Below are 18,303 nucleotides of genomic sequence, written 5' to 3' on the forward strand. Positions count from 1 at the left end.
AAAACCCTTCCATGGGCCAAGGAAACGTCTGCCACACACAGACACCAGAAATGACTGGCCATCACCTGGTGCTGGGTTGGCAGTCCCTGGTGTAATAAACACCTTTTTCACTTGCAAAAGCTGTAGTGCCGTTTATAATCTGTTATTCCTTTTCTTATTCAAGGAGATTCATTAGTACATTCCTGTCTACATGTGGTCTGCCTGGTGCTTTGTTTTTTCTGTCAACCTTCTCATGTTTATGCGGCCATTCTTATCTCTCACATATATGTTTATGTTACAGATAGGTAGCCGTGTTGGTCTGCCATAGTCAAAACAAAAAAAATTCCTTCCAGTAGCACCTTAAAGACCAACTAAGTCAGTTCTTGGTATGAGCTTTCATGTGCATGCACACTTCAAGTGTGCATTGGTCTTTAAGGTGCTACTGGAAGGATTTTTTTTTGTTTTATATATGTTTATGGTGTCTGAATTGATGACTGGCTAGGAACAAGACCTTGGGGTTCTGGTGGGTAGCTCAGTGAAGATGTTGACCCAGTGTGTGTGTGAAAAAGTCAGCTGTGAAAAAGGCAAATTCCATGCTAGGGATCATTAGGAAAGGGATTGGAAATAAAAACTGCCAATATCAAAATGCTATTATATCTATGGTGCAGCCGGACACGGGTGGCGCTGTGGGTTAAACCACAGAGCCTAGGGCTTGCCGATCAAATTCCTGCAATGGGGTGAGCTCCTGTTGCTTGGTCCATGCTCCTGCCAACCTAGCAGTTCGAAAGCATGAAGTAGAAGTAGATAAATAGGTACTGCTCCGGCGGGAAAGTAAACGGCGTTTCTGTGAGCTGCTCTGGTTCACCAGAAGCAGCCTAGTCATGCTGGCCACATGACCCGGAAGCTGCATGCCGGCTCCCTCAGCCAATAAAGCGAGAGGAGCACCACAACCCCAGAGTCGCCCATGACTGGACCTAATGGTCGGGATCCCTTTACCTTTATGGTGCAACCACACTTGGAATACTGTGTATAATTCTGGTCACATCTCCTCAGAAAGGATATTTTAGAGCTGGACAAGGTTCAGAAAGGGCACCCAGAATGATCAAGGAGTTGGAGCAACTCTTCTATGAGTTGGGGCTTTTTAGTTCAGAGAAAATGTGAGTATGAGTAGATATGATGGTGGTGTATACAATTTATGCATGGCATGGAAAAAGTGGATAGAGAGAAGTTTTAGAACCAGTGGACATCAAACGAAGCTGAAGGGTGGAAGATTCAGGACAGATGAAAAAAATACTTATTCGTACTGTGCATAGTTAAACTAGACAACATGTTGTGCTGGCCACTAAATTGGATGGTTTTGAAGAAGAATTAGACAAACGTATGGATGAAAAAGTTATCAGTAGCCATAATGACTATGCTCTGCCTCCACCATCAGAGTCAGTATGCATCCAGATACCAGTTGCTGGGAATTGCAGGTGGGTAGAGCACCATTGAACTTAGGTTCTGTTTCCTGGCATCCTATGAGCATCTTGCTGCTCACTGTGAGAACAGAATGCTAAACTAGATGGACTTTTGGCAGTACTCTGCTTAAGTTCTTATGGCATATAGTGTCTCATGTGCAATGACTCTGATTGGCTGAGATAAATTAAATTGGAGTGGTTTAATGTAAGTCTTCTTAGCAATTGTGTTGCTTGCAGTGTCAAGAGTTAAGATGTGTGGCAAGAGTTACAGATGTGTGGCTGGTGCTTCCACTGTGTTTTGTAGGCCATGACCCACTCACTGAAGTGGAAAACATTTCCTTACCCAGGGAAGTGTGTCCTTATTGCTTAATGTATGCAGCATGGCATGCATACTGTTGACAAATGAAATATAAATATTAAATGTTCAGATGAACCATTGGTTTGCTTCCTGCAATGAATTTTAGATAACAGTGTCCAATTTTAAGCTTACCTTTAGTTCTATAAAATGCTTATGTGAAAAAAGCTGCATATGGGAAAGACAATTTCAGGGCCTTTTATATCCTCGGAGTCTGCTTTGTGATTTCCCACTGTTGTATTTAAATCATTCCTCTCTGCTATTCCACCCTCTGGTTGCCCAATTTGTATACAAAAGCATAAACCAAACAAAACTATTTTTGGCAGTTGATCTTTGAGACCTCAAACTAAGGAATTTCTTACGTCACCACTCAAGGATATATTTTGCATGCCAGAAATCATTGTATATAATAGCTACAATACATATAATTTAAGAACTGAATCCTTATTTTAAAATAATGCCTAGGGAGTTTTCTGTGTTGTAGGAAGCCTGGAGCTTAGGAAGGTAGCCCTCTGGTACATTCAATTAGCTTGATTGGCAGAGTTGCTGTGGATGAAAAAAGGGCAAGATTTAGCAACAGCATCATTTGGGATGAGTCAGATTGCAGAAGGTTGTTGGCCTCAGGCAGTAACCGTACCTTGTAACATTATATATTCTGTGTAATCAGCATTATTCCACACCCCATGACAAAGCAGAGACTCTTAACTGTTGTCATGAGCACCTTAGTTTAGCATTTTACCTATCCAGGCACCATCTGCCGCTGGGAACAGGTAGACTTGACTTCTTCACTTTTGTATTCCCTATATTTATTTATTGTAAAATGAGTTTCTTTGAAGAGAAAGAAGCTAGAAATTTTATGATAAAGATTTTCCTGAACATGTTTGAACATTTAGAACATATGGAATTCATAAATTCACTAAATGTAAGTTGCATTGCATATAAACTTCTAGAAACAGAGAATTATAGAGTTGGAAGGAACCATAACAGTCATCTAGTTCAGTGTTTCCCAACCTTGGGTCTCCAGCTGTTTTTGGACTACAACTCCCATCATACCTTGCTAGCAAGACCAATGGTCAGGGATGATGGGAATTGTAGTCCAACAGCAGCTGGAGACCCAAGGTTGGGAAACACTGATCTAGTTCAACCCCCTGCATTGCAGAAATCACTTTCCCAAAATGAAGCTTGAACACCAAACCCTGAGATTAAGAGTCTCATGCTCTACCAACTGAGCTACATGTACCCTATGAATTAAAGGAAACTTAAGGTATTCAGGTCCTGAGCCATGTGAGGCTTTATAGGTCAACACAAGAACTTCGATTTGGGCCTGGAAACTAATTGGCAGCCAGTGTAGTCTGGTCAGGATTGATGTTATATACTCAAACTGTCTTGTTCTGGTGAGCAATCTGGCCACTGAATTTTGCACCAGCTGAAGTTTCTGAACTGTCTTCAGAAGTGGCCCTATGTATAACGCATTGCAGTAATCCAGCCTAGAGGTTACCAGAGCATAGGTCATATATGTTAGGCTATCCCTGCTCAGATAGGGGCATAGCTGAACCACCAGCCACAGATGAGAAGGTACAGTGTCTCTGTCTTACCTGGATTGCGCTTCAGTTTATTGGCTCTCATCCAGTCCATTACTGAGGCAAGACATCAGTCTAGCACACCCAGTGCCAAGCCTGTAGATGTAAAGGAGAAATAGAGTTGTGTGTCACGAGCATACTACTCACAACACACTCCAAAACTCCAGATGACTCCACTCAGCAGCTTCATATACAGTGGTACCCCTGGTTACGAACTTAATTTGTTCTGGAGGTCCGTTCTTAACCTGAAACTGTCCTTAACCTGAGGTACCACTTTAGCTGATGGGGCCTCCCGCTGCTGCTGCACTGCCGCCGCATGATTTCTGTTCTCATCCTGAGGTAAAGTTCTTAACCCGAGGTACTACTTCCGGGTTAGCAGAGTCTGTAACCTGAAGTGTTTGTAACCCGAAGTGTTTGTAACCCAAGGTACCCTAACCTAGGGGATAGAACTGAGCCCTGAGGGATTCCACATTGAATGCTCCTTGGTGCTGAAAAACAATCCCCAAGCATCACCTGCTGAAGACCATGATCCAAGTAGAACCGGAACTACTACAAAGCTGTGTTGCCCACCACAACATCAGATACCCTCTCCAGGAGGATACAGTGGTTGATGGTATCGAAAGCTGCAAAAAAGTCAAGGAAGGAAGATTAACAGGGACATATTGCCCCTGTCTATCCCCCAACAGGGGTCATCATATAAGGCAACCAGGGCAGTTTCTGTACAAAAGCCAGATTGAAACTCCAATTGAAATGGATCTAGAAATGAGATTTGTCAGGCATGATTTGTTTTTGAAAAAACCCATGCTGGGTTTTAGTAATCGCAGCTTCCTTTTCTAAGTGTTCACAGACTGACTCCAGTTTGCAAGGACCTCACCTATTCTCTGAGAGTTCTCAAAGATCATAGACAGAGGCTCTGAGATCACATCCACTAGCTCCTTTAGTACGTTTGGGTGTAGCTCATCAGGCCCTGGAGATTTGAATTTGTTTAAATAAGCTAGGTGTTCCATTATCACCTCTTTTCCTGTCTTGGGTTAGAGCTCCCTCCTTGCATTATTTATTCTGTTATCACCATATTGGGCCCTGCTTTCCTTTTGGGTGAAGACAGAGCAAAAGTAGGTTTTAAGCCAGGCACCCCCAAACTAGGCCCTCCAGATGTTTTGGGACTACAATTCCCATCATCCCTGACCACTGGTCCTGTTAGCTAGGGATGATGGGAGTTGTAGTCCCAAAACATCTGGAGGGCCAAGTTTGGGGGTGCCTGTGTTAAGCAGTTCCGCCTTCTCTCTGTCACGCAGTAGCATTTCTCCATCTTCCTCAGCTCATTCTAATTTTCTCCCTGCAACTGTCTGCTACTTGTTTGTACTCTTCTTTCATGACTTTCCATTTCTTATACTGTACATGCCCTTCTTAAATATCAGCTCATCTGTAAGCTCCTTATGCAAGTACACAGGTTTATTTAGATGCCTTTCACTTTTCTTTCTTGGTGGAATTGTCTGCATTTGTGCTTTCGGTATTTCACTTTATTTATGAACGAGCTTTATAAACCACTTTTCAGGACACATTGTTCACAATGAGCTAACATGTCCAGCAATACACTCATCCCTTTTAAGAGAAAAGGCATGATGTCTGATCCAAATTTATGCAAGTTCCTCAGCATCACAAAATAAATAACATAAAATAGCAAGTCATATGCAGAAGTCCAATACCTAAGAAAACAGCTGAGCAGATTGCATTGCAAAATGGTCAGTTACACTGCAATCAAAATTAGCATGAACCTTATTAGCCTTTTGCTGAGGGAGATTGTAGAGGGGAAGAAATACAGATATTTGTAAATAAAACTGAGCAGAAATTGATGTGAATTTTGGTAAGTAAATATGTGAAATCGATATAAGTTAAGCAATCATGGCTAATGACTGATTTTAATCTCAGGCTATTGCTTGTGACACTGAAACTGTATGTTGTGAGCTATCAATTTTCTGCCTCTCATAAATAGTTTCTCTGTGCTTACCCCACACCTCCTCCCGTTAGGCCCCCAAAAATATTTCTTCATCATTCCAAATATATTTAATCATTTTCATAGAAGTAATTGTGTTCATCAATACCTTCACAAATTGAGAATGTTGTTCACTGGTGTAAATTTAAATGACCTAATTACACTACTCAGGAACGTTCTCCTCTTTGCTCTATGGTACATAGAATGAAAGAGAATAAATAAGGTATTTATAGCTTTCTTCGAAGAACTTATAGCATGATGGTCTCAGTTCTTCTGATTGTCTAGTAGCTCTTTATGTAATTTTCATTATAATATCCTTTGGGCAAATAGTGATCAGGATTGCTTTTATTGTTGCATTAAAGAAAATGTTGTTCTTTTTCTGATCTTTTAGAAAATATTAATAATTGCTAAGCTCAGAATGGGGGTTAGATCACATAGCTTTCAGCGGCTTCTGAATACATTTCTTGAAACTTTTGTTTAGCATTGATGGAAACACCAGTTGAACAGACATTTCATTTCTTCTCCAGTTCCAGAGGAGACTGCAGGGTCTGCAACTCAGATAATGCCCACCTTTCACCTTAACACTTGACTGAAAAAGGCAATCCCACTCCGCGATTTTAACAGCATGTAATTATTGGGAATTGGCATTGCCAGGAGTTTGTTTGTTTTTTAACATCTCAGTGTGCATTAAAAAACAAAAACGAAACGAAATGAAAAACCAGTAACAGCAGGTGTGCATTGAGCTCTGTCATAACGGAGCAAGCAAAGCAGAGTAAGCCTTCCAGAAATCCCTTTGTGCTCCATTGTGAGAGAGATTGTAAGGCCACCCAAGCTGTTTCAACCATTGTTTTATATTATAAAACAGTTTTTGTTCTATCCAATAGCTGATTAACTCCATCTGCAGGTGGATTATATACTCCCAGAACTCAGGATGCTTTCAGTGATAACTAAATTTGGACATGGTGGTTCTCATATTCTCAAATTTTTCCAGCCCGATCATAATGAAATCCTGTACTTAATTTTTGTTGTTTGTTGTTGTTGTTGTTGTTGTTGTTTAAACAGTGTTTGCCAGTGCCTGCCCACATGGGCTATTTTAAACTGGAAACTCGCTTATTACAGGAGTGTGAAGAATTAGCAGCTAAACACTTCTTCCTAAACAATCTTCATAATGTTTTTAAATGTGGTTGGATTATTTTGTTCACCGATGTATCCATTGTTTCATTTCATTAGTCTTGAGCTGGGCGCACAAGATAGTTATAGTCAGATTGCTGTAATATTCATTATCTTTAATTCAGACCCCAGGCACATTTCACCATTCAGTATATTTGTCTTGCAGGTAAGCCAAACTTCATGAAAACTCCTGAGGATCAAATTGGGATATCTGGAGGTGTGGCCTCCTTTGTATGCCAAGCAATAGGAGAGCCAAAGCCACGTATCACATGGATGAAGAAAGGAAAGAAAGTTAGCTCCCAACGATTTGAGGTACGCACAGAATATATTTTTTTCCTGGTAATTTTCTGGGCGTTTCCATATGTTGGGTGCATTAAAATATAACAAATGTGTGAAATAAATAATTATTTATTTAATAAATTTCCTCTTTGATATACATTACTTGGAATATGGCATTTCTGATTCTCCAAATTTCCAGACTTGGACTACTGAGGGAATTATTCATTCCACGTGGATAAGTATTGATTAACTCCCCTCTGAGAGGTAAAATAATAAGATTCTCCTAGTACAGCTTCCTTCTGTAATCACTATATTTTCTTGGTGATATTATTTCATCTCATTTTGCTTTGTTTGTAAATTGGAATTAGATGAGTATGAAGTTAATTAAGTTCAGTGTCTATTCATTTGCAGTCCTTGCCATTGAGGCTCAATTTATGGGTTATATGATAAACACATTTCTCTATGAGAGGGTTAAAGAAATTTCTTTGATTTCATGAATGGTTAATGACCCAGTTCATGCGTCATAGCCAAACCATGGTTTGCCTATTTGTACTATGCCTCATGCTCTCCCACTCCCTCTTTCTCTCTCTCTTCCAGTTCACTTAGTCACTTCCAAGTTTGAGCAAAAAGTAGTTTGCTGTGATATTCAAATTCAGAAAACTGTGGTTTGCCTACAAACAAGAATCTTAAACCATTATTTACTTTGTACTTCCAGTTTGAATACTTTAAGGAATGGAATGATGAGAGGAGCACATGAGCAGAGGAAAAAGGGGAAATGGGTAGCACAGAAACTTGAGTCATGGTGTTAATGGCCAAACTGTTTATCATGGCAAAAAGACAGAGTTTTTTTAGTTTCAGAATGTTAATCATGCTTAATGCTAAATAGGGTTCATTATTAATAAAGGTGGACAACTAAGGTATGCGGTATGGTTTCCAAACTGTAATTTACAACAACATCTTTTTAGTTTAAATCTTTGTTAAGGAAGGACCGTACAGATAGAATCATTCACCATGGTAAACAAGGTTGCAGGAATTTGCTCCAGAGAGTGGAGGGGCTGGTCCCTGTCCCTTTCCTGATTCCTCAGTCATGGTTTAAAAGGGAATGGTATGTTGTGTGTCCACCAGTAATAAAATGGGTAATACAATTTCCCCTCTTTTGAAAAAAGGTTATTGAATTTGATGATGGGTCTGGATCAGTTCTGCGTATTCAACCGCTGCGTGTCCTTCGGGATGAAGCAATATATGAGTGCATGGCTACCAACAGTGTTGGGGAGATAAATACCAGTGCCAAACTGACAGTGTTAGAAGGTAAGTGGAAGCTCTGTTACAACTGAGCTGTATATACCACAGCCTGTTACATATAAGATGAACTGTTTGTTCACATTGGAAAGTCTATGCTGTTGGTTATGCTTGCTTTTTCTGCATCTATCTATCAATCTATATATTATTAAAAGTGTAAACAGATAGATCACTGTGTACAATTCCCATATAATTTATTGTTTTCATTATTATTATTTCTAAATATGTTTATTGTGATGAACATTCACCGAGGTTCTCGAGGGATAAAGCAAGGAGGTATTAACTGAAACACCCAGCAACACCTCTGGACACAGACCTGCTTCAGACAAAGAACTTGCACAGTTACCCTACCTTCAAAGTTGCCAGCAAACATTTCCAGCAGAAAACAGTATACAGACATTATCCTTCACCTCCAGAGTTGGAGATGAATAGAAGGGAAAGCTAACTTCAGTAACATGCCTACTTTCTCTCCTTCACCCTGATCTTTTAAACTGTGAGGGAGAGGTTCTCCTTTAAAGAATCAGGGAGCAGGATTAGGTTTTGGTCAACAGGGTTATAATTTTCTCTCTACCACCCTTTATTGTCACAGAATACAGTGGGATTGGCTAATAATCAGCCTAGAATTTGTTCACCACTCCTAGACTACAGGGTAACAAGCAGAAAGCTGTCTTCTGAGTTAAATTGCAATGGACAAGTCCCTTTTTGAATTGAAGCCATTGGTTGGCAGGGGGGTGAGTGGGTAGAATTGTTCTTGGAGAAGGTATTCCCAGAGAGACCAGATCTATCACCTATAGGATCCTTTGAACTTGCGCGATCCAAATTTTCATATCAAGTGGGTTGGAGGAATACTTCGTAATGGAACCCGTAGGTCACAAACTGCCTTGTTGTGCAAGGCTAAAATTTGATGCCCCCCCCCCCAAGACCTTGTGCTGCCTTCCCAAAGCTGGGTAAGTGAGGCACTGGGCTTTGGGAAGGAGATGTGAAGCTCTGTCAGGGTCCTGGAGCCCTCCCTCCATGTGTTCTGGAATGCCGATCTGGCTGTGAATTCAAATTTCAGGCCGGGGTTCTGGATCCAACAAGTTATCTACTGTATGTGTTGAAGAAAACTTCCATGTCCAGAATTCCTTATTTATATTGTATAAGGAAGAATTGTTTGGGGAGTGGAGAGGAAAGAAAGAAAATGAGGGGAAATACTTTTTTCCTGTCCTACTTCCCTACTTCCATTTTAAAATGTTTTTTTAAAGCAACAACACACAACTACTCCCCCCCCCCCAATTTATTAGTGTGTATCTTTCTAATAACTTCATAGATGGGCCATGGATGCCTGAATGTGCTGCATTCTCTAAATGCAATTTAAATTTGCCCTAATTGACTAAAATGGAAAATCTGTTTTCAAACGAAAGGATTAAGCAGATTTATTGGTGTATATAAATTATTTACTGATGATATCTTCCAGTGAGGAAGGATTAGGTTGCTAGATGAATTAAGCAAAATGTTTCACTGCTGTTTTCCCCCCACCTTTCCCCAGTTTGTTGCTGTGCTGAAACATATGTGTTGGTGATAGCACTGTAGTATTTCATTTATTTACAGCAGTACAATAGAAGTCTCCTTATAACTGGATGCTTAAGGATAGATCACGTGGAATCAAATAATTTACAAAAATCCTTTGTTACTCGAGTATCAGGTCTCCTTTCAGATTCTACTAAATATATTTTGAAGAACTGGAAAGGCTTAACTTTAGCTTGAAAAGATACTGAAAAATTGGAACATAGACAGATAACAGTTGGCAGCAGTCTACTCTCCAATGGCTTTTCCTTCACTTAATCTGCTTCTGCAACTTGCTAGTCTTCAAAGGCACAGTAAGTTTCTGTTTACCACCATCAATGCTACTGAAAGACCAGTAGGAGACTTGCAGACCAGTTTAAAAGGTTTAGCAGGCCACTGGTTCCCTACCCTTGGTATAAAGCAATAGGTTTCACAGCAAGGATTTATTTCCAGGCAAATCTTTTTCCAGTCTGTACTTCACTGGGATTACGTGGCAGAATGTTATGTGGCCTTCACTTTCTTCAGGAGCAAATCTTTGTACAAGTAATTGCCAAGTTAAATGGGACATATTATTAAAGTCTTCTTCGTTAAAGTTGGATGAGCATTGTTTTTATTCTGTTCTTCCCAAGTGAATATGTCCAGGAGGGATGCATACTTTGTATGAAGGAAATTAGAAGAGATATGGGGCTTGTTACTAGGGGTCCCTATAGAACCCTTATAAGCTTAAGCAATTTGCATGTGGGCTTGGACAAGTAGGGTGATGTTTAAGAAACTGAATGGTCTTTTAAGACTATATTATCAGCTGCAGTGTAATTGATTTGGGAATGCCTCTTGGTAGATTATCATAAGAAAACTGGCAATTCTATTGGGCTTATGACAGTTTTTCCGTTTAAAAAAAATGCATCTTGGTTGTGGAAACTCTAGGCAAGGATTTAAAAAAAAACCCACTTCATTGTTGGTCCATCACTTACCCATGCCAGGGTTGCCACTTCTGATAGTGGGATTTGAAATAATATTTGGTTAGTAGAAATGATCCTAGTATTTTTATTTTCCTTCAAGAAATCTCTAGCTTTTGGCAAAAGTCTTTTCAGGCACTTTACCATAAATTTATGTGGCAAAAAATTCCACAAACACTTCATAAATAATTAAAGTCATATATTCACAACCAGTCGATCAATGCTTAGTTGGCTTCCGTGGTGTAATTTCAGCTGGCCTTGATCTAGGTTTTTGTCATGAATTGTGGTGGTCTTTCTGCTTGCTAGCATATTCCATTTGGTACATTATTAAGAAGCAAACTGGAGCCAAGAATCTAACATAAGCAAGCATTTTGTAGCAGCTACTTCTTTGCACTGTCCTTCATTCTCCACTTCCATCTCTCTAACTCCAGATCCTGTTGGGGAACAGAGTTGCATACACTTAGTGTAATTGAAAATTATTTCTTCTGTTGATAGTGGAAGAGGTAGGCATGCAAATAACCTCTCCCTCTCTTTTTCTCTTGGGCAGCTGATAAGCTGAATAATGTATGAGTCATATTGAGCATTTCTGTCTTTTTCAATTATGACCTGCAGCAGCGCAGAATTTCTCTTGCATGCCTAGCAAAAGAAGGGTTTGAGCAAAGTGAACAGGAAGGGACCAGAATCAATAAACTGACACACACACACTCACAAGGAAAGCTTCAGGGAGAGTTAGTGGGCACTGGGTGTCACAAATTAATAAATATGTGATTGAGCTGTAGGACTGGAGGATTATACCTTGCATTACAGAGCCTTTTAAATAGGAGGATTGTGCAGAATGTAAGGAGGGAATAATGTTGCAGCATTTCCAACACTGCACCAAACCGAGTGACTCGTTATATCCTACTTTTTAGCAAAACACAGAAGCTCTGTTGGGTATGACAGAGGCCAGATTGGTGCCCCCTGCCCTTCTGCATAATCCACATTCTCTCTGTTTTTGTTTTATCCTGGGATGGGAACCAATAGTAACCCTGGCAAGAAAATGACTCTTTCCCTAGGCTTTGGAATTTGTACATTTCTTTTATGATCTAGATTTCTTCTAAGCGTATTAGTATTGATGAATAAAAACTTCAGCAATTTGAATTTGATGTGGGTAGCCTTTACAGTAGTCTCAAGCACATTGTGTCACGTCAAACACAACATACTTCTTGTTTCAAGCTATTTTAATGAGAGTTAAAATATTTCATTTTTTTAAATCTGTGCATTTGCATATTTGCATAGCTGCCTTGAGCCTTGGCTCCATAATTCTGTATGGGCAGAGCAATAGCTCCTCCATTAATTTGCTCAAATGGGTTTATGAATGCCAGTCCCTTTGTTAAAGTGTGAGTCATAATGATCTTGAAACCTGACTTGGAATGGTTTGGATTCTAGCTAGCACTGCCATTATATTTTGTCTAGTTGGACAATGAGGGTTTTGTATTGCTTTTAGATGTTTTTAGGTTGTTGTACACCGTTTCACAAGGGGGTGGTATATAGATTTTTTACAAACAAAAATATAAATAAATAAACTGCAGGCTGAAAGTATAGCAGAATAAACCAGGTTTAGGCTTCGAATCTATCAAGGGTATAGTTTAGGGATAAGAAAAGAGAGAGCACCTTTGTCTTTCCAAAGCTCACTGATTACTGAACCATATCATGAGTTTAATTTCTATCACCATCTGTTGGCTTCATCCCAGTTCCTGGAGTTACCCAGTTTGAAATGCAGTAAATGATAAACATTTGACAGTTACAAATTATTTCTGTAGAGAACTAGACCTCCAAAGGCCTGAGACAATATGTCCTTGTAAATGCTCATCTAATACTAGGTTCACTATTTCAACGGTAAACAAAAGTTAGCTGTGTTTAATCCTTATTTACGCTTAGTTAGTTACAAAAGAATCAGCAAGAACAAGGCAGTTTGGCTCATGTTTCTCTCATTTTCTTTTATATGTTACTGCCAAGAAAGGAGCCTTTGTTATAAAATCAGAGTAATTAAGGGAAGAGAGGTTATATTTTAATACGATCTCTAAGTAAAAACTAGCAAATTAGCATTATGTGTCACTTTAAAATGGAGAGAAATGCCACATTCTATACCAGAGAGAGTGTTGATTTATTCTTTGGCTTGGACTGTTAATTCATCCACATATAACAGAGGTCACCAACTTTTGGGGCTTGTGGGTATATTTGAACATAAACTTGTGAGCACCACCACAATGTATATTACAATATTTACAGGTTTAGCCTAGAAATCCAATGAGTATCACCTACTAGATTTTTATAAGCTTCACATTTTATATTTCTGTAGATTAAAAGGATTCACCTAGTCACTTTTCAACATGAACACAAATTCCCTCAGAAAAAGTTATGCTTCAAGTGGCCCTTAAATATGGTATATTTTGGGTTCAATTGATATATTGGCACTAATGAGCCTGATATTTTGTATTTCATGTGTTTTATTCTAAATAACATGAATGAATGAATGAATGACAATTTAAGGAGCTCCAACACAGGTGGGCAACTCAGAAACCATGTGTGTGTTTCACTAGCTTTGCAAAACAGTAACTTCATTGGTGTGATGTACTAAAAACAGTAACAACCCTCTTCAGCCTATCAAGCCCACATGGTGTTTACCTCTGAGTAGACCTGCATAGGATTGAGAATTCTAATCTTTATTTTGGATTAGTTCATCCTGAACAGTTTTGTTTCAAGGCTTATCCCCTCATCAGCTCTTGACTGAAGACATCTCAGGGAATGCATCCCCTGACAGAGAAAAGGTAGCCTCTAAGGTTGGGACGCGGTTGGCGCTGTGGGTAAAACCTCAGTGCCTAGGGCTTGCCGATCGCATGGTCGGCGGTTCGAATCCCTGCGGCGGGGTGAGCTCCCGTCTTTCGGTCCCAGCTCCTGCCCACCTAGCAGTTCGAAAGCACCCCCGGGGTGCAAGTAGATAAATAGGGACCACTTACTAGTGGGAAGGTAAACGGCGTTTCTGTGTGCTGCGTTGGTGCTGGCTCGCCAGAGCAGCTTCGTCATGCTGCCCACATGACCTGGAAGTGTCTCCGGACAGCGCTGGCCCCCAGCCTCTTAAGTGAGATGGGCGCACAACCCAAGAGTCGGACACGACTGGCCCGTACGGGTAGGAGTACCTTTACCTAAGGTTGCAATGTCTACTCAGAAATAAGTCTCATTGGATTTAGTGGTGCTTACTACTCACCCACCAGCTCAGGTAGTGCTAGTTAGTTGTAGCAGCACCCTCATGCCACCCCATTCCCTCTAATTAAATACCCTGATTAAAAATGGGTATCAGAAGAAGGCAGGATTCCAGCTGCTACTCTCTGCAAGTAAGCAGTTACAGCCAGACTAGTGGAAGTGTGTATGAGAGTGTGTACGTGTGATGGATGGAAATGCAGAGCAATCCTCTGTAGGCATGCTCAGAAATAAGTTTCATGGATCGGTGTATGTGTGTGCACATGTGTAGGGGAAGTGGGGGGCCAAATCAACAACTAGAGAACTGGGCTCAGAAAATCCTGTTGGAATCCCTGCCGAAATGACTTGGACCCAGGTATCTGAAGGAATGCCTCTGCCTGTATCAGACTGTTCTGGTTCTTAGATCTAGGGATGATGTATGTGACCAGCACAGTGTGTGAAGGCCAGAGTAAGAGTCAGAGCTGGGGCCGAGCCAGGAGGATATGAGCTGGGAGTTCTAGAGCAGGGGTAAGGAGACTAGAGCCACCAAAAGGAAACTCTTAACTCGGCAGAAGTCCCAAGGACACTGAAAAACTTACATCACTGCCAGATCATCATCTACTTAGTTCTCTGCTCGGTCATTGCTTACAGCTGGACCTTTCTAAGTATCTATGGCAATAGAGCTGCATTGTTAGTCAAAAGGCAATCCTCTTGCAACTCTGGGCTTCCCACCAGACCTGCTGCCACCTTCACTCCTGGGACCTGGGAGATGCTTTTATGACTGACATTTTGAGTGATCCAATTTCTCTGATCTTAACTGTACTGGAATTGTTTGTATTTTACTTATATTGTGATGCGTTCTGGGAGGCTAATATGGTGAGGGTAAGCTAAAAATATATTTAAAGAACCCTTCCAGACAGTACAAGGAGGAAAGGGTAACCCCTCCCCTTTCTGTATTCCAATTTGGAGCTGATTGCGAAGTTTGCCACACATCCAGCCCTGAATTATTTGTTGAAAGTGAGGAGGAAGAGTCACCTCTCTAAACTACACTGCTCAGTTTTGGAAATAGTCTTATAGCAGTCACAAGGTAGGTTATTCCCTCTCTGTGTTGCTTAAGTTGGGGGCCACCTCTGATGTTCTCCTCCTTCCACAGTTTGCTTTGAAGGAGAAAGCAGGCTGAGCCACCCCCACAAATAGTTGGGAGAGCCCTAAGAGTTGGCAGAGAGGCAGATTCCGCTGCTAAGTGAAGGAGGGCTTTCTCACTCATACTTTACCTGCAGTACTGGTGGATTTCAGTCAGGTATTTCCTTCCGTCCTTCAAGCCAAAACAAAAGCACACTATTATTATTGATTGACCGCTTCTTGATTTCAGCCTGCGGCACAGGCTGTACAAAGCGAAAGGCTTGTTGCAATGTTTACCAGAAGTGATTACAATACTCCAGCAGCTGGTTTCAATACAGTGAACCCTGTTGCATGTCTCTGGCCCTAATTCTTCTTGCTACTGGCTTGATTTGTGGAATACATTATTGTATTGTTCAGACATATGACTTGTAGCAGTTGTGAAAGCTCTTACCTCTTCCCTAATATTTGTGGGGGCGGCATTGCTTTGAAAGTTCATGTTAAAAAGGAACTAAGTACATGGGTGCAGCTGCCCTCCCCCTAAATCAAGTAAGTAAATAAAAAGACTTAAATAAAAGTAGAAATTGTTGAAAGATTTTGACAGATTTTTCTGAGCTCTTGAGGTCAAAAGAAAGTAATTTAAAACAACTGTTGTTGAGACATTTCGTTCCAAATCTGCTAGACAGAGCCGGACAGAGAATGATGACAGGTGGGTGTCCTGTCCAATCCCTCAACATAAATCCTGGCTACACACATGACTAAGTAGCTGTACTTCATACTGACCCAAAGGGAACTAGTTCCAGTTTGTTCTTTGACAGAATGAGCTTAATTCTGTTCAAGTGCATCCAACTGAACATGTGTCTCTGCCCCTGCATAAAAATCCTCTGTATATTTTTGCAGCTTTAACTTGTAAAGAACACCACAGTTTTTAATTTGGCAGGTTACAGTACAATCCTAACCATGTCTACTCAGAAGTAAATTCCATGGAATTTGGTGAGACTTACTCCCAGGTAAAAAAGGGGGTACTTGTAGTTAATAGCTACCCACCTGATCTTATGTGCCATGTTAGCATCTCTCATAAGTTTCCCGCCTCAGTGCCAGGGGAACGTAGTGCCAAGATGCCTTGAAATGAGGGCGATCAGCTGCCCTGTTCTCTGTCAGTGTTGGTGATGGGGCAATCGGACGCCCTGTTTTCCCTCAGCCTGAGGGAAGTCTGCAGTGTTATCCTCTGCCTGCCCTGGTTTCCCTCAGCTTGAGGGAAGGCAGCTCAGATCAGCAGCGTTATTGGCTGAGATCTGCTCTGCTCTCCCTTGTGTGAGGAGCCATATATTGCTGCATATTGCCAGGTTTAAATCGTTATTGCAGTGTGATTTCAAAACTGATTTCACCCATATATTTTAAAATCTCACATCGCTAAAACAGACCATAAAATTTGTGATAGTACCATGCAAAAATGACAAAGATTTAGTTGAGGGGAAGGCAAGGGATGGGCCGTGGACCCCCTGGGAATCAAATAGATAAATTCCCCCTGCCTCTTTTGTTAAAAGAAAATATCTAAACTGCTTTAGTCTAATGATATGGCAGTTTCTCCCCAATGCAAATTAGGCTATGCAGACTACTAGCTGCCTGGAGTAACTGTTCCTAATTATCTAAAATCTAAAGTAGCTGTCTTTGGCAGCAAAGCCATCTTACCCATGCAGTGTCTTGCTTCACATAAGATTGAACAGATGCAGGAAAAAAAAATGAAAAAAAATCCAGAGAGCCAAAGCAAGATTAAGAACCACAGCTTATAATGCAAAAATCTAAACCTGTTATCAATAATTTACAAAATGGTAAGTGACACACAATTGGGCCAAACAAATTTAATAAAACATACTTGAGAATCAGACTTAGAAACAGTAATTGAAGAAGCAGATTGGCAGAGCCTGTGGGCTAAAAACAACACTGAAATCACTATCCACTCTTAAGCTCAAGCTCTTGCATAGGTGGCAGTAACACCTCTGAGGTGCAGCTACCTCAATAAAACCATCTTTGCTCTTTGTTGGAGAGGGTATAAGGATATCAGAGCAGCTATTCATATATGGTGGGCATGCAATAAACTGCAACCATTTTGGAAGAATGTTGTTGATGAAATAAGCTTGATTGCAAACCAAAATATTAATTGCATCCCAACCTTAGGTCTGCTAACAATTTTTAAAGATGATAATGTTAATTTGATATATAAAACACCTTCCTTTTATTAACTGCTAGACAATTCATTGCTCAAAGTCAGAAGTCCCTAAAATTTTATCACAGCTGAAACAAAAAGTACGGAGATTGGCACTCTCTGAAAAATTTACTAAAGAGGTCTAGGCATTAGCCACAAAAAGATGAGATGATAACTTTATAGTGACATGGCACACTTTTATTATACATGCAACAGACTATCACTCACAATGGCACCCACTGGGCTCGCACCTCATATTTTGGAACAATTGTTTTCCCAGAAGGGACCTGAAATTGCAGAGTGGGGGATGGGAAGTGTGTCATGTTGGTTGGAAGGATTGCTATTTCGTGTTATTTTGAAAAATCCATTATTTTTTTAAAAAAACAACAACAACAAACCCACAGCATATCTTAAAAGGCCTCCCTGGGGTGCACATTACACAAATGGGAAAATGAAGAAACCTCACTCATAGCAAACTGCCATATTTCACATGGTGGGGCACTTGAAGAAGGGCCCCAGACAATGATCTCAAGGCACATGAAGGAGACAATCCCTCAGGTAGCAAGTTCCCAAATCATGAAGGTTTTTAAAGGTCCAAAATGGAAACTTGAATTAAAATCCAGAAATGAACTTTTCAGTCACCATCACCCATTGTCAGTTGCCACTGTCAGAGGTATTCTGACAGCAAACTATAACCTCAGTTAGACATACATTAACAGAAATCAATTATCCTTAATTTAATTGTAAATGAGAGTTCTAAAGAACTTTGGTTCTAAAGAAATGGATGGTGGTTTTTCCATTTTGAAAAGTCTCTTCTTGAACATCTTTCTAGCATTTCATGCTAAATATGCTGAAAATTTCCCTGGAAATTGGGGGATTAATTTCCCATAGACTTTCCCATAGTACATAGACTAGTTTATGAATTAAACAAGCTAGGAATACAAAGATTTTTTTTTTCCTGATTAGACTTCAGAAGGTCAAGAATGGGGATGTTATTTAAATGGATGTTCAGGGGTTGGGTGACTTAATTTGGATAACTTGGTATTTTGCTCAGACTGTGGACTTCAACTGGGGTAACTTAAAAAAAAACATTAAGTATATGCCTCATGAAAAGAAAATTAAAATCTCACATTCTACTTTCTG

General features: G+C 40.3%; 1 protein-coding gene and 1 long non-coding RNA gene across 22 annotated transcripts in view; one reads left to right on the plus strand and one right to left on the minus strand.

Annotated features, from left to right (window-relative positions):
• Window positions 1–18,303, plus strand: part of PTPRF (protein tyrosine phosphatase receptor type F) — a 485,633-nt gene that overhangs the window by 255,110 nt on the left and 212,220 nt on the right. For all 20 annotated transcript variants that reach the window (XM_083742226.1, XM_083742229.1, XM_083742216.1 and 17 more), the window contains exons 4-5: window positions 6,704–6,849; window positions 7,983–8,124. In XM_083742226.1, the coding sequence (XP_083598352.1) occupies window positions 6,704–6,849; window positions 7,983–8,124 (288 nt within the window). The remainder of the gene's footprint in view (window positions 1–6,703; window positions 6,850–7,982; window positions 8,125–18,303) is intronic.
• Window positions 1–18,303, minus strand: part of LOC310846181 — a 394,522-nt gene that overhangs the window by 138,069 nt on the left and 238,150 nt on the right. The gene's annotated exons all lie outside the window — the stretch shown is intronic.

The sequence above is a fragment of the Podarcis gaigeae genome (genome assembly GCF_964106915.1).
Source record: "Podarcis gaigeae genome assembly, chromosome: 6".
NCBI lineage: Eukaryota > Metazoa > Chordata > Lepidosauria > Squamata > Lacertidae > Podarcis > Podarcis gaigeae.